This window comes from Engystomops pustulosus, chromosome 7 (assembly GCF_040894005.1).
Source record: "Engystomops pustulosus chromosome 7, aEngPut4.maternal, whole genome shotgun sequence".
NCBI classification, from domain to species: Eukaryota; Metazoa; Chordata; class Amphibia; order Anura; family Leptodactylidae; genus Engystomops; species Engystomops pustulosus.
Window position 1 is genome coordinate 132,709,672 of NC_092417.1, and position 15,048 is coordinate 132,724,719.

Below are 15,048 nucleotides of genomic sequence, written 5' to 3' on the forward strand. Positions count from 1 at the left end.
CAGTACAGCTGGACACAGTGATCAGGGGTGCACCCTCTTGCATTCGCGCTGTGGCAGCATGTGCACTACTAACAGACAAAGTTGCTGATATGGTTCTAGACCACGCATTAACTATCTTTGTACCGCATGCAGTACAGGAATTGCTATCGCAAGCTCGAATAAGACATTTATCAATGGCAAGACTAACAAAGTATGAGGTGACACTTTTAACTCCACCTAACATTACTATTAAGAGATGTACTATCCTTAATCCAGCTACTCTGCTACCTGAATTGAATGAGGAAGAGCAGCCTGATATTGATGCAGATCATGATTGTTTTGAGTTAATGAAAACTGAAACAAAAGAGCTTGACAATGTAACTGAATTACCAATTCCAAATGCTGACTTTGAGTTTTTTGTTGATGGTTCCAGGTACTATCTTGATGGGAGACCATACACCGGATATGCTGTGACCACCTTGGAAGAAGTGGTAAAACAGGGTTCACTCCCTTCCGGGTGCTCGGCCCAGGAGGCAGAGTTGAAGGCACTCACTGAGGCATGTATAATGGCTGAGGGACAAACTGTAAACATATATACCGATTCACGTTACTGTTTTGGCATTGCGCATGATTACGGCCAGATATGGCGGAGTAGAGATTTTGTTGGGTCCTCAGGCAAACCCATCAAGAATGCTGAGGCGGTGGCTCAACTTTTCCGAGCATTAGCCTTACCTAAATTGGTTGCAATAATTAAGGTACAAGCTCATACCAAGGAACAATCTAAGGAAGCAGAAGGGAACCGCAGGGCCGATGCAGCAGCTAAACAGGCAGCTCTGCTTCCCCTCCCCTTATCAGCTCACACCATGGCCCTAGTGCCACATAAGGGGGAGGTGGATATGGACCTTCTCAGACAATTTCAGGAACAATCTCCTAGACAGGAGAAAGAGGAGTGGAAGAAGAAAGGAGCTGAGAAGAACGAGGAAGGTATGTATGCAATTAGTACAAAATTATGCCTTCCTCGAGCACTCTACTCTATGATGTGTGCCACAGTACATGGACCTACCCATCAGTCTAAGGAAGCAATGGTAAGTTTGGTCAATCAAGGATGGATGGCCCCGGGATTCAACAACGCTGCTACTAGGTATGTTCAAGGTTGTATCATATGCGCATGCCATAACACTGGTAAGACAGTTAAAGTACCTTTGAGGTGCAGCCCAAAGCCATTCTACCCGTTTCAGAGACTACAGATAGATTTCATTCAGCTTCCACGAGTGGGCACATATGAGTATGTTCTGGTGTGTGTTGATCTCTTCTCGGGATGGCCAGAAGCTTGGCCCACAGCAAAAGCAAATGCAAAGACAGTGGCAAAAAAAATCTTGGCAGAAGTGGTGTGTCGATATGGGGTGCCTGAAGTTATTGAGAGTGATAGAGGGACCCATTTCACCTCTGAAATCTTACAGGAAATATTACAATCTCTGGGAATTGAGCAAGCTTTCCATACCCCTTACCATCCCCAGAGCAGTGGGAAGGTGGAAAGATTAAATGGTACATTGAAGTTAAAAATCCAGAAAGCCATGGCTGAAACGGGTAAACCTTGGACAGAATGTTTGCCATTAGCTTTACATACGGTCAGGACAACGCCAACTAGAAAAGCCCAATTAAGTCCCTATGAAATCTTATTTGGGGCTGCTCCAAGGACAGGTTTTTATTTTCCTCAACAGCTCCAGGCATTACATTCAGACATGACACAATATGTAAGTGCAGTACATAAGAATTTGCAACAAATTCACAATCGTGTTTTTAGTTCCATTCCAGATCCTTCCTCCATTGAAGGCACCCATCCACTGAAGCCCGGAGACTGGGTTACGGTTAAAAGACACGTGAGAAAGGCATTGGATCCACGTTTTGATGGTCCATTCCAAGTCCAGTTGACTACTCCCACATCAGTAAAACTGGAGGGGAAACCAACCTGGATTCACGCTTCCCATTGCAAAAAGTTGCTTAAATCATGAAATTAGGGAAGTATATCGTGTCTTATTTTCTTTATTTCCAAATTATTGTTTTAACTAAGGGAGAGATGAGTATGACGGAAAATAAGTTCATCAAGTATCATAAAATTGTGGCTGAAATGAGAAATCTCTCAGATTGCTGGATTTGCAGTCACTCACCTGTTTCTGCTAATTCTATGCCATATGCCGCCAACCCTTTACCGATAGAAGAGTTGTTACAAGTCCCCTGTCATGACTTGTTCCCCTTACGGTTAGATTCTCCACAACGGGATACCGCTATATCCTTACCTGTAATCGGGTGGGTAAAACAACCCTGGTGGCAAGTTAATATATCATCTAGAATTGGTACTTGGTACAAGTATGACCATAGGGAAGATGGGTGGAAAGGGAGGCCACAGGCATCCATAGAGGTTGGAGAAGTCCCTAACAGAAATCTCAAAATAAGTTTTGCTGGTGAAGAAAGGGATTATGCTAATGCTCAGAAGTACTATTTGACTAGAGTATTACATGATTTGCACTGGAATTACACCACACTTTTTCCCTCAGGTGACAAGGCTGAGTGTTTTAAATCAGGTGCCTTCTTTAGACCAAATTATCTAGGAGAAAATATTGATGAAGAAGTGGAAGGCATTAAGGGGGATGGAGCAGATGACATGAGTATTGATCCTAGGAAACGGGTACCTAGTCATCCAAAATGTGGCCCTCTTATGTTTTATCAAATTGTTACAAGTGATGACAACCCCGAACCGTGGTGTCTGTATGATGAAACTGTCATGTTAATCTCTATAGTAGATGCTTTGGTTCGAAGGTGGCAGTTTAAGTTACCCAATGATGTATATATAGTCTGTGAAAATCAGGCATTTAAATGGCTACCCCAGGGAGCAGGGGGGACTTGTACTCTAGCTAGGCTGGAGCCAGCTACTTGGGTTTGGGATTCTAAGGATATTCCCTTTGAACATTTACCAGCACATATGTTGTCAAAAAGGGAGACACCCCATTTTCCCAAAATGCCTGAAACACCACAATTCAACCATCCTACTAAGTTAATACATGCAAAACCTACTTGGGCTGAGAGAGTTGGTATGTATGCCCCAGTAATTAACAGTTACTTCTTATCAGAAGGAATTCTCAGAAATGCCAAGGAAATTGAGGATTTGGGGGAGCTGTTTGATAACATCACAGATTATCTTTTTGATGCAGTGGCTGTAACATCTATATATTTGAAACAGTTAATTATTGTTACTAATCAGCATGCAGTAGTATTGGATTATCTTACCGCAGCCCAGGGTGGTTTGTGTCAGATAGTAGGTTCGGCATGTTGTCATTTTATTGATCCCAATGGCACCTTTCAGATCACTCATGATTTGAATCGAGCAAACCAACTTAAAGAGGGGTTTAGGGGTACTCATCTAGCGCCACCCGAATTCACCTGGCCAGATTGGCTATCATGGCTTAACCCATTCAATTGGTTTAAAGGAATTGGAGGGTGGATATCGGGAATTTTCCATATGTTGATACAAGGTTGTTTCCTAATACTGATAATTTTTATTCTAGTGAAGATTTTCCTTTTAATATTGAAAAAGATCCTAAAGTCCAATTGTTTTGCAGGACAATCGAAATCAGCTAATTTGACTATCATCAAAGACTCCACATCCCCAGTAATGATGATGACCATACCTGCTCCACTCCCTCAAGTAGAGATACAGACTTCAGATATGGATGCATCAACCACAACAGCTCCAAGCCCAGCTTCACAGTTTAAGTGCACCTATTGTGGAAAACAAGCCGTGGAGAATCTCGCCAATTGCATTTATTGTGGAGTAGTGTTATAATGCTACTCCTATACATTCTTATTAATGGACTTATCTAATGGAAACATTATGACGACTCCTATTAATGGACTTATCTAGTGGAAACATTATGAAACATATTTCCTCTTCTTTTACTAGTTTATGTGAACTAAGAAAAGTTGAGATAGGGGAAGCAGTGGGGTTTTCTGGATGGATGCTGGACGTCCCATAATTTGTGAGGACTAGTGCTCTCACACATTGTGTAGGAAGGATGACCTTATGCACTGTTTCCCATGGAAATTGAGGCTAGGTAGAGAGGGATAGTTCATGTATCTAGTAAAGAATTGATAAAAAGGAGGGAATGTTAGAGTAGTTTAACTTGCTTGGTTAACTAATTTAGTTATCTGCTTCTTTACTTATGTTATCATGAACTTTATACACACTAAGAATCTGGAATACAGAAATATAGTTTGTTTATGCACAACGGTTGCACAATAGTTGGCCTCTGACTTGGATGTTGGACGGATGCGGAGGACCACAAGGATATGTAGGGGTATAATCGGATTTTGATAAACAATGTTGTGAAATCTGTATAAATGTTAAATGGGAAACACATGTCTGTTTTTATCCTTTTTCCACATTTTTCTATATTTCATTAATCATGCTGTCATAAGTTACTTACGTAAATGATATAAAACACTCCTATTTTGAAAAGGTATAAAATAAACTGCGTGGGGATAATTTTTCAGATCTCCATGATACAGATATATCGTTGTCTGTGTCTATGTTATTTCGGCCGTTTTATTATTTTAATTAATTACTCTCTGCCTGATTGATATTGAACTCTTTATTACTTCAACATAATACTTTTACTTTATTCCATGTCTGATGGAGCTTAGGCCTCATGCATACGGCCGTATGGTATTTTCTCTCCTGTATATACGGCTGTATTCTGGCCGTAAATACCATATATAATGTATGGCAACATATTGCAACATATGACGCCGTATCAGTACCATATCCGAGGAACAAAGGTTCCTCCCACAGGCCCAGGTCTCAATGGAAACTGAATGTGCACAAATGTATGCAGCACATATTTAGCCCATATTTTATACATTCCTATTGTCTTCTTTGGGCCGAAAGGAACAGAAATACAGTCGAAAATATAGAGCATGTCCGCTCTATATTTTTATATGCGCCACTCACGGTACGGTACAATATGGTGGACAATACGGCCATGTACATGAATGGCCGTGTTGTCCATTTGAATGCATGGGGCCGTATATATGGCCGTTTTAATACGTTCTCTACGCGTTTGTGTGTATGGGGCCTTATACTGTAAATACTGGAGGGAATATCAAGCTTAGGATGCCCTATGAGTATACACTACTGATACACATCAGGTTTTACCAAAATGTATTTTAAAACATGTGAACATGACCCAAGGGAATTATAGCTTTTTGGCAAACACAAGTATATCAGAAAGAAGCAAAACTATGTAACGCTGTATACTGTAGGTGCAAACATGCGTATACACCCAGCAGTTGTAATACAAGCTTGTAGAGGAGGAGGATATTGTTATCTCAAGTGTTACTCTCTGGCCACTTAGAAGTGACTGATAAACAGGCTATAATAATAAGAGAAGCTCAGCACCTTACAGGTGATCGACCATTCTTTACCTCAATCCGTCAGGATCATTCTCCATGTGACATAGAGAATGATTTAATATAATGTTCTCAATTCACTCTCATACAATACAGGCAATAGAAATATTTTCAAAGCTGGGTGGTACTGGAGCTGACAGTCACCAGAGCACTATTTAAGAGGGGTGAGAGCATTATAAATATTTTATTTTAAAACAAAAAAGGGAAACTTTTTAATGATGGTTTATTTTTATTATTCCAATATATATGCATTTTTTTTGTTTTGTTTCCATATATCTTGAATCTTGTCTTTCAACCATCTCTGATGCATGGAAAATGAAATAATGCTCCTTTTTTAGGGAGATTTATTTATAGCATGGAAGCATGTAGTAACAACATACATAAGAAGTACCTGTGGTTCTAACATGTGCATGAAAGTCTAATAAACTGACTCCTTCCTCTATGTTCTATTCCTTAGATTTTTTGTATGAAAAACCTTTCTAAAAATTGCTGTTGAAAATGTGAACCTAATGACAGGTTCCCTTTAATATGCAGGATGATGGATAACTCTTGAACTTGAACTTTTCACTCAATAACAAACACCTACATGAAATAGTAATAAGCCCTGATAAACACTGTTGACCCGAATTCAATCACCATACAAATACATGTGAATAAATTAATAAATAATAAACGTTATACCACCCCTCGCCCCTGCAAGGTGTGCCGAATATACTAAGAGGCTCAGGCCACTTAGTATTTCTGGACCCAATCTCCATCAGGTCAGACCTATTTAGATCAGGTCTGACATGGCAGAGATTATACCTATAGCATCTGTATGAAAACCTATAGTAAATGTAGGTATATTGTAGCTGTAACCAATTTTACCCACAATTGTAAAAGACCACAAAGAGAATGTACAAAATATTCATGACTGAGACAAATAAATATATTGAGCTGGGTATTGCCCTTGACATGTCAATACATGGTGTGCCTGAGCTTTATTCTGTCCCTCATAGTTCTAGTAGTCTATGTGACTTTACAGGATAATAAAGATACATACTGCTAACGTGCCATCTAAATCACACATATCACTCTAAACATATGGTTGAATACAGCCTCTCCAGCACACCATTGTAATCTCATATGCTTCCGCTGTGGATTTTCTCTGCCTAAGGCAGTATAATTATAAAGTTGCCCCTACTAGTAATTACATTGCTATATATCCAGGTTACATAACCGTAAGAGAGCGTTACTGATGGGTAATGAGAATATTATTGTCAATGAAGACATGAGCTTGTAAAAAAAGAATGAAGACTGTATGCACCAGGAATTAATATACTACAAAACCAGGCTAGGGGCCACACTTACCCCCTCAACTTGAAATGTCCATTCTTTCTCCTCAAAGTGATCAGAGTGTGGGTCCTGCAAAAAAGAATAGAATTCTACAGCCACCTGCCACATCGATTCAATTTTTTTTATTTGGCTTCATTTACCGTACATTTTTAGGTCAAGGTTTTACCTCACCTTATCTGCAATCATTCCACCATGCATTATACATAATATATATTTTAAAGTAGCTAAAATGCCCATATGACTGTGAAAATCTGTCCAAAAGTGGGTAGTTCTAGATGGGTGGAGCTGGTTCCAGAATGGGGCCTAAATTCCCCCTAATTTTACAAAGCTAAAGCTTCCCTTTGGATTATGTAACAACAGTTGCAAATATAAGTTTTCTTATATATATACCTATATATATATATATATATATATATATATATACCACATTTTTCGGACTATAAGGCGATTTCTTAGAAATCAAACGTGTGCCTTATAGTCCAGTGCGCCTTACATATCAACCATACTAACTGTGGACAGGTCTGCCCAATGTACTTACTCTATATAGTGTTGCTGTGATGTCCACATTTTCAGGAACAGCCCAGACAACCGATCCACGGAATGGGTCCTTAATCCCCGGCTGCCAGCTATGAGCCTGGATAAAATTATATTCAAAGCATTTTTACATTATGGCAATATTGAATGTCCCAAAAATGAAGTAAGGACAACATGGTACGCCCATGGGGAAGAAAGGAAAGCAATAGGAGTAGTTTAAAAGTGCATTAAAGTGGTTTTGCCAGACAGTAACTAACTTCCTTATTCATAGTGCTCCAACTGATGGGATTCCACAGGATTACAAGAATGTGCACTGCTAAGAAGGGGACCGCTACAAAGAGGACTAGTATTCTTAAAAGCTCAGCATCAAATATACTCAGTTATCCTCAAAAAGGTATTGCCTTATTTCTTCACTCTTCCACTGCTAATATGGTCATTGATAGTCATGTATCCTCCATGATGTGATACTCTCATCCTACTAAATAGCATGTCGTATCCCATACAAAACCCTAACAAATACCGTATATATTCAAGTACAAGCCGAGTTTTTCAGCACAAAAAATGTTATGAAAACCCCAAAATGGGCTTATACTTGAGTCAAAAAACTAAATAGATCAAAACTAACTTTCCTGCGGCCCCCACAGGTATTCTGTGTGATCCGTCCGGCAGAGACGGCAGGTCCGTGCGACGTTACATGATCTGGCGCTGACGGACGGATCGGACTGAAGACCTGTGGGGGCCACCGGAAAGGTGAGTTTTGATTTTTTTAAAAAATCAACTGGCTGCACGACGGGGCAGGGAGCCGGCTGCACAACGAGATGGGGAGGCTGGCTGCATACTGGGGCAGGGGCCGCTGGCTATATACACTGGGGCAGAGGCTGGCGGCTATATACACTGGGACAGGGGCTGCCGGCTATATACACTGGGGCAGGGGCTGGCGGCTATATACACTGGGGCCGGGGCTGGCAGGCTATATACACTGGGGCAGTGGCTGGCAGGCTATATACACTGGGGCAGTGCCTGGCAGGCTATATACACTGGGGCAGGGGCTGGCAGGCTATGTACACTGGGGCAGGGGCTGGCAGGCTATGCACACTGGGGCAGGGGCTGGCAGGCTATATACACTGGGGCAGGAGCTGGCAGGCTATGTACACTGGGGCAGGGGCTGGCTGGCTATATACACTGGGGCAGGGGCTGGCTATATACTCCAGGGGGTTGACAGGCTATATACTGGGGAGGCTGTGACCAATGCATTTCCCACCCTCGGCTTATACTCTTGTCAATAGGTTTTCCCCGTTTTTGTGGTAAAATTAGGGGCCTCGGCTTATACTGAGGTCGGCTTATACACAAGTATATATACGATATATACAATATTTCTCAACTAAATCAAGGAGATGATGATTTGCTGGATGAGTCACTGATAGACTTCATAGAGAAGACATGGGAACATTATATACACTGTATGTTTCCAACTAAGGAAAATGGAGAATTCTAATTGATTTACATGTGGAGTACAATTAACTCATCAGACATGAACTAATGGGGAAGGGAAGTTTCACATATATATAAAAAACATGGGTTTGAGTAGTTAGATAAGACAGCAATTTACATTTTCTGTTCAGAAATTAGCATATTTCATGCTTTTTGTTCAGATACCTTCTGCCAAAGTGACATCAACTTTGAAATATTTGTCATAAGAAATAGAATCACCGTTCCATAATAACAGTTGATGAGGATGAAAGATTACCGTATCTGGATTACATTTATGAATGTCACAATCCCTAAAGTTTAAAAAGACATGCAACTACTTTCACTCATTCACACTATAGCAAAAAATTAAGTTATACTTTTCCAATTTTAGAAGAACATATAGGAATAAAACACGGTTATGTAACATTTCGTTCATCACAGGGTTACATGTACTGAATGCACTTTGCTTCATGCTTTTTTCACATGAATGAAAATCTACCATCAAATTACTTTTTCATTAACCCTTAATTCTGCTAGGTAGCTCCCAGCAGCATCGATACAGTCATATGTTTATTAGTTGGGTTTCTCCACTACTATAGTCATAAAATAAAATGTAAATGATGCACAAGTATTAGCTCAGTGACAGAGGGAGGGGGAGAGCAGAAGGAGCAGAGGGGTGAGATACAAGAGCTTTCGAAGAAAAGCACTAATACTACTAATAAACATATAGCTACCCCAGCATATTTAAGGGTTAATGAAAAAGTAATTTGATGGCAGGTTTCCTTTAATAAATAAGGGAACGGTGATAAGGGTGGTTTGTAACCTATAAACTGATATTAAATTGGATAAGGTCATGCTGAACTTGAAAATGTTGGGGGCTTTATGTAATATATATGGGGCCTCCCAAACCTCAACGTCTATTGCCTGGTAAAAGAGGGATATAGCTTCAAGTTAGCTTTGCCAAGCCATAAGAAATCAAGGGTGAATAAGCTAAGTTATCATTATATACATATATAAGAATATATATGAAAGAAAAATATTTATTCTAATAAACAATATAAAAAGAAATATTATATTATGGAAATAAAACATCCAAAAATAACTTCATCTTTTGCTGTCATTAAAGCAATGGAATCATCTTTGGTACCACTAATGGAAAACATAGCGATAATAGTATATATCGCATATACAGCATTAATATAGAATAAAATTAAAATCAAGATAAGAAATAAAGTTCACTGGAAAAGCTTTCCAATGTATCTGAACCCCTATATACATACAGAATTGAAGATAAAGAAAGACACTGAGGCCCTTTGACACTGAAAGACAAAAGTGGAAAAGGGGAAACATTCTCTGCTGGTACCTTGGAGCAAACTCTTCTATTTCTGCGAGTCCATACAATCACTATTTTATCTGGTTGCCTAGAAAACAAAAGTGAAATATCCATTAATAAATGCACAGATGTAAACATCAACACAGGTTGCAATTTCTTCTACAGACTGATAAAAAAATAGTACCATGTCAGATTATAGGCTGTGTAAAAGAGGCATGGTTTTTCTTTGTACTATTCTTAGAAACTTATTTACATGTTTTCCCAGAATTCCATAGTATAGTGTCCATGGTTATACTGTAAGTCTCCACACGCCTACAAGGTGGCCTTAATTTCCAGTCTCCATAAGGAGAACTCGTACTTCCCAACCCTAGTCACAAGCCTCTCACAAATCAGTCCCTACGCTGTACTCAAGACATCCAACCAGGTTGAAATAGCACTGTCTACAGTTGTTCCTTCTGGAATAGATATACTGGCTTGGTTTCAGTCCTGCATCATGTCATAAGGCTTCTTGAAGGTCATGCTTGATGTCAATGGAGCTGCCTCACAATGTTGCTAAAAGAGGCCTGGTTTTCCTTATCCCATCCTGGAAAACTTATTTGCATGTTTTCCCAGAATCTCCTAGTGGAGTGTCCAAGGCTATAAGTCTCCACATGCCTACCAGGCGGTCTTAATTGGCAGTCTCCTTAAGGAACTCTTCCGAACGATGCCCCATAAAGTGATTGGTCAGCCCCAATCACTTTAAATGAGCTACGCAGACCCAACTCATAAGTACTTTCATCATTTTACCACAAATACGACTATTTTCAAGTTATAACTAGCAGATTCTTTGCTATAAAACCTTTTAAATGCATCTTTTAAAATATTGTGTGAGTTAGAGCAATAAGACCTGACTACTATATTTGCCACTGGTTGTAACCACTTTGTTTTACTTCTGATTAGAATTATTATTAGAATTATGTACTGTATCGATCTCCCTAATGATGATTCAACTTCCTAATTTAGAGCTAGCTGATTGTTGGTTTCAATTCTATATCAAGTTAAAAACATGAAAATTTTTTGTGTTCGGTAAAACTTATACAGTAACAGAAGGTTGGATGGACTTGCCTGAAATGTTTCGTACACAGTATGCAATAATCTTTTTGATTTTATATGCCTTTAATTGATACTCCATCATGTTTCCCCACATGATGAATATTAGTAAGAAACTGCTAATAACTATTTTCTGTTAATGAATGATTCATTTTTACATTTTTATATGAGCACAATCCATTCACAAATAATAGCTTTTCACTGACTTATCAAAAGTGAGTCATAGGTGATCCATTGTGCTAATGCTAACATTTCATGTCAAAAGGACTTTAGAACTGCGCTCCGACACTTTTTCCAGAAATGTACATGATTGATAATAGACAATGGCTTTTTGAATATATAGCAACATTGAATTAATATCAATAAAATTAACTTACAGTAACCTACCTACCTGCATATGTTTATCACTCCGATGCAAGAACTGTGACTAAGCCCCATTTAAATTCATGGAGCTGAGCTGAAGTACCTGCACAATGAAGGGAAATGTCTCAGTGTGCCTCAGTGCTCCTTGTAACTCCATGCCCCTCCCTTCTAGCATTCAGTGTCCCAGCAGTCATTCACTACGCCAGGAATACACATTAATACCTTTAGGCCCTTTTTAACTTTTTGCATTTCTGTGGTTTATTCCAAAAGTTATACCTTTTTTATTTTTCAATTTACAAAGATGTATGAAAGCTTGTTGTCTGTGGGACAAACTGTACTATTTAGTGGCACGATTTAATATTCCATGGAATGTACTGGAGAGCTAGAAAAAAATTTAAAGTGTGGTGACCTGCAGCATTTCCCTGTGGGCTCTGCTTTTTCTTTCACTGTGCGCTCCAAATGGCACCTCCCCTTTATTCTTTCGGTGGGTACCAAATTTATATGAACGTTATTATGTTTTAGTAGATTTTTAAAAAATGTAAATCTTCTGTACAAAAATGTCTTGCCTTTTTGCCAAGTTCTGAGGCCAATAACTTTTTCATACTTGGGTACTATGGACCTGTGTAAAGTGTGACTTGGACACGTGGACGTGTTCATTTATGTCAATTTGGAACCTATATGACTGGTTGGTACAAAAAATGGAGATTTGGACATTTAGGAGCTATTTTCTTTTATCATGTTCACAGCTCGGAATAATCCTTTTTATATTTTGATAGAATAAAATGTGGCGATACCTAACATGTTTTGATTTTTACTGCTTATTTTCATGTGTGTTCTATGGAAGGGGGGGGGTGAATAAAATTTTTAAAATTTGTTTTTATATTTTAATTTTTTTTATTTTTACTAATATTTTAGGCCTACTAGTGTACTTTAACCTTGGGGGATCTGATCGCTCATACAATAAACTGCAATACTACTGTATTTCGGTGTATTGCAATTTTACTACCGAATAGCCTGCCGTATGAATAGCCTGCCAATTTTAGGCCAGACTGAGAATGAGTTGGGACATATACATGTCCATATCTGCAGTGCGGCCACTTGCTTTCAATGGAGAGGGGAGAGGTGAAGTGGACTCAGACCCCCACCCTTTTCTATCTAGCTGTGTGCTTTTACCGGGATCCAATCCAGGAGAGCAGGTATGTGTGAATGAGCCGGCTGACCTAGGGGTTAAAAGGAGGAAAATGCGGACGCTCAAACAAAGTCCTTGTGTAATATCCAATATATGGAATTTTATTGTATTGTATAAAATCAAACAGCTGTCCTCCACTTTTAGAAAGTCCAACCCATGCTGACCTGAAATTGATACCAATGATTGGCTTCCTTTACATGTTAATGTTGCAGGTGAGGAGGTGAGGAAATTAATATATTTATTATTCTTACATATATAGTAATTACAATTGAGTCGTGGCCATGAAAATGTCAAGAATAGGAAACTTTAAAAGTTATTCCTGAAAGCACTAACATAAACTGATTTCTAATAACTAAGTCAAATTGTAATTTGGTGCAGAACTTATGTATAATTTTGCTCAATAAATGTGGAAAAAAAGAGCAGGTCATTTCCAAGAAAGCTTCAAAAAATATATTGGCACCGAGTAGTGCCAAGTTTTGAAGATCTATCTGAAAACGCTCATAGAGTAATGAGAGTTGGGTAGAGACATGCACCTGTGTGACATCACATGACCATGGCCTGATTTATATCCACAGGAATTAAGCAATGACGCTTCCTGCAGCATGACAGCAAGCAGAGATCTATAAAACCATAAGGAATTGTTCCAGACAGTATGTTGGAAATTGTTTATTTGTGGATACTGCAAATCCCCTTTAGATATCAAGCCAATCACATGGCGGCAACTCAGTGCATTTAGGCATGTAGACATGGTCAAGACAATCTCCTGCAGTTCAAACCGAGCATCAGTATGGGGAAGAAAGGTGATTTGAGTGCCTTTGAACGTGGCATGGTTGTTGGTGCCAGAAGGGCTGGTCTGAGTATTTCAGAAACTGCTGATCTACTGGGATTTTCACGCACAACCATCTCTAGGGTTTACAGAGAATGGTCCGAAAAAAAATAAATATCCAGTGAGCGGCAGTTCTGTGGGCGGAAATGCCTTGTTGATGCCAGAGGTCAGAGGAGAATGGGCAGACTGGTTCGAGCTGATAGAAAGGCAACAGTGACTCAAATCGCCACCCGTTACAACCAAGGTAGGCAGAAGAGCATCTCTGAACGCACAGTACGTCGAACTTTGAGGCAGATGGGCTACAGCAGCAGAAGACCACACCGGGTGCCACTCCTTTCAGCTAAGAACAGGAAACTGAGGCTACAATTTGCACAAGCTCATCGAAATTGGACAGTAGAAGATTGGAAAAACATTGCCTGGTCTGATGAGTCTCGATTTCTGCTGCAACATTCGGATGGTAGGGTCAGAATTTGGCATCAACAACATGAAAGCATGGATCCATCCTGCCTTGTATCAACGGTTCAGGCTGGTGGTGGTGGTGTCATGGTGTGGGGAATATTTTCTTGGCACTCTTTGGGCCCCTTGGTACCAATTGAGCATCGTTGCAACGCCACAGCCTACCTGAGTATTGTTGCTGACCATGTCCATCCCTTTATGACCACAATGTACCCAACATCTGATGGCTACTTTCAGCAGGATAATGCGCCATGTCATAAAGCTGGAATCATCTCAGACTGGTTTCTTGAACATGACAATGAGTTCACTGTACTCAAATGGCCTCCACAGTCACCAGATCTCAATCCAATAGAGCATCTTTGGGATGTGGTGGAACGGGAGATTCGCATCATGGATGTGCAGCCGACAAATCTGCACCAACTGTGTGATGCCATCATGTCAATATGGACCAAAATCTCTGAGGAATGCTTCCAGCACCTTGTTGAATCTATGCCACGAAGAATTGAGGCAGTTCTGAAGGCAAAAGGGGGTCCAACCCGTTACTAGCATGGTGTACCTAATAAAGTGGCCGGTGAGTGTATAGTACAATGTAGTACAAGCATCTGTAAAACACCATTCCTGTGTCTCAGTATAATGTACATAAACCATAGATACCTAAGCAGAAGAATCTTACTGTACATACCTAATATTTCACAGAGTTATATATGAGTACTATCTATAGAAGCAGAGATTTTCTCGCTCCTACAATTTTACAGTGAAGCCTTCCACTGCACTCTTCATGCCTCAGAGATGACCTTATTAGATTAAAATTAGCTTTTCTAAAATTACCAGTCTCTGCTGATCCTGTGTAATGCGGCTATTAAAAACTAGTCTCAAAGTAAAACTATGTAGTTGTGATTACACATTCCCAAAATCTCAATCATAGGGATTATAATAAACTTATGCCAGGTTACACACTTTCTCTTTTAATAATTAATCAGTCTAAGGCTACATTCACACGATCATATGCGG

General features: G+C 39.6%; 1 protein-coding gene across 6 annotated transcripts in view; it reads right to left on the reverse strand.

Moving 5' to 3' along the window:
- LOC140070854 (uncharacterized) overlaps window positions 1-15,048 on the reverse strand; it is a 106,182-nt gene that overhangs the window by 32,751 nt on the left and 58,383 nt on the right. For all 6 annotated transcript variants that reach the window (XM_072117852.1, XM_072117854.1, XM_072117851.1 and 3 more), the window contains exons 2-4: window positions 10,145-10,202; window positions 7,316-7,411; window positions 6,793-6,846 (exon numbers count right to left, since the gene is read on the reverse strand). In XM_072117852.1, coding sequence (XP_071973953.1) covers window positions 6,793-6,846; window positions 7,316-7,411; window positions 10,145-10,202 — 208 coding nt within the window. The remainder of the gene's footprint in view (window positions 1-6,792; window positions 6,847-7,315; window positions 7,412-10,144; window positions 10,203-15,048) is intronic.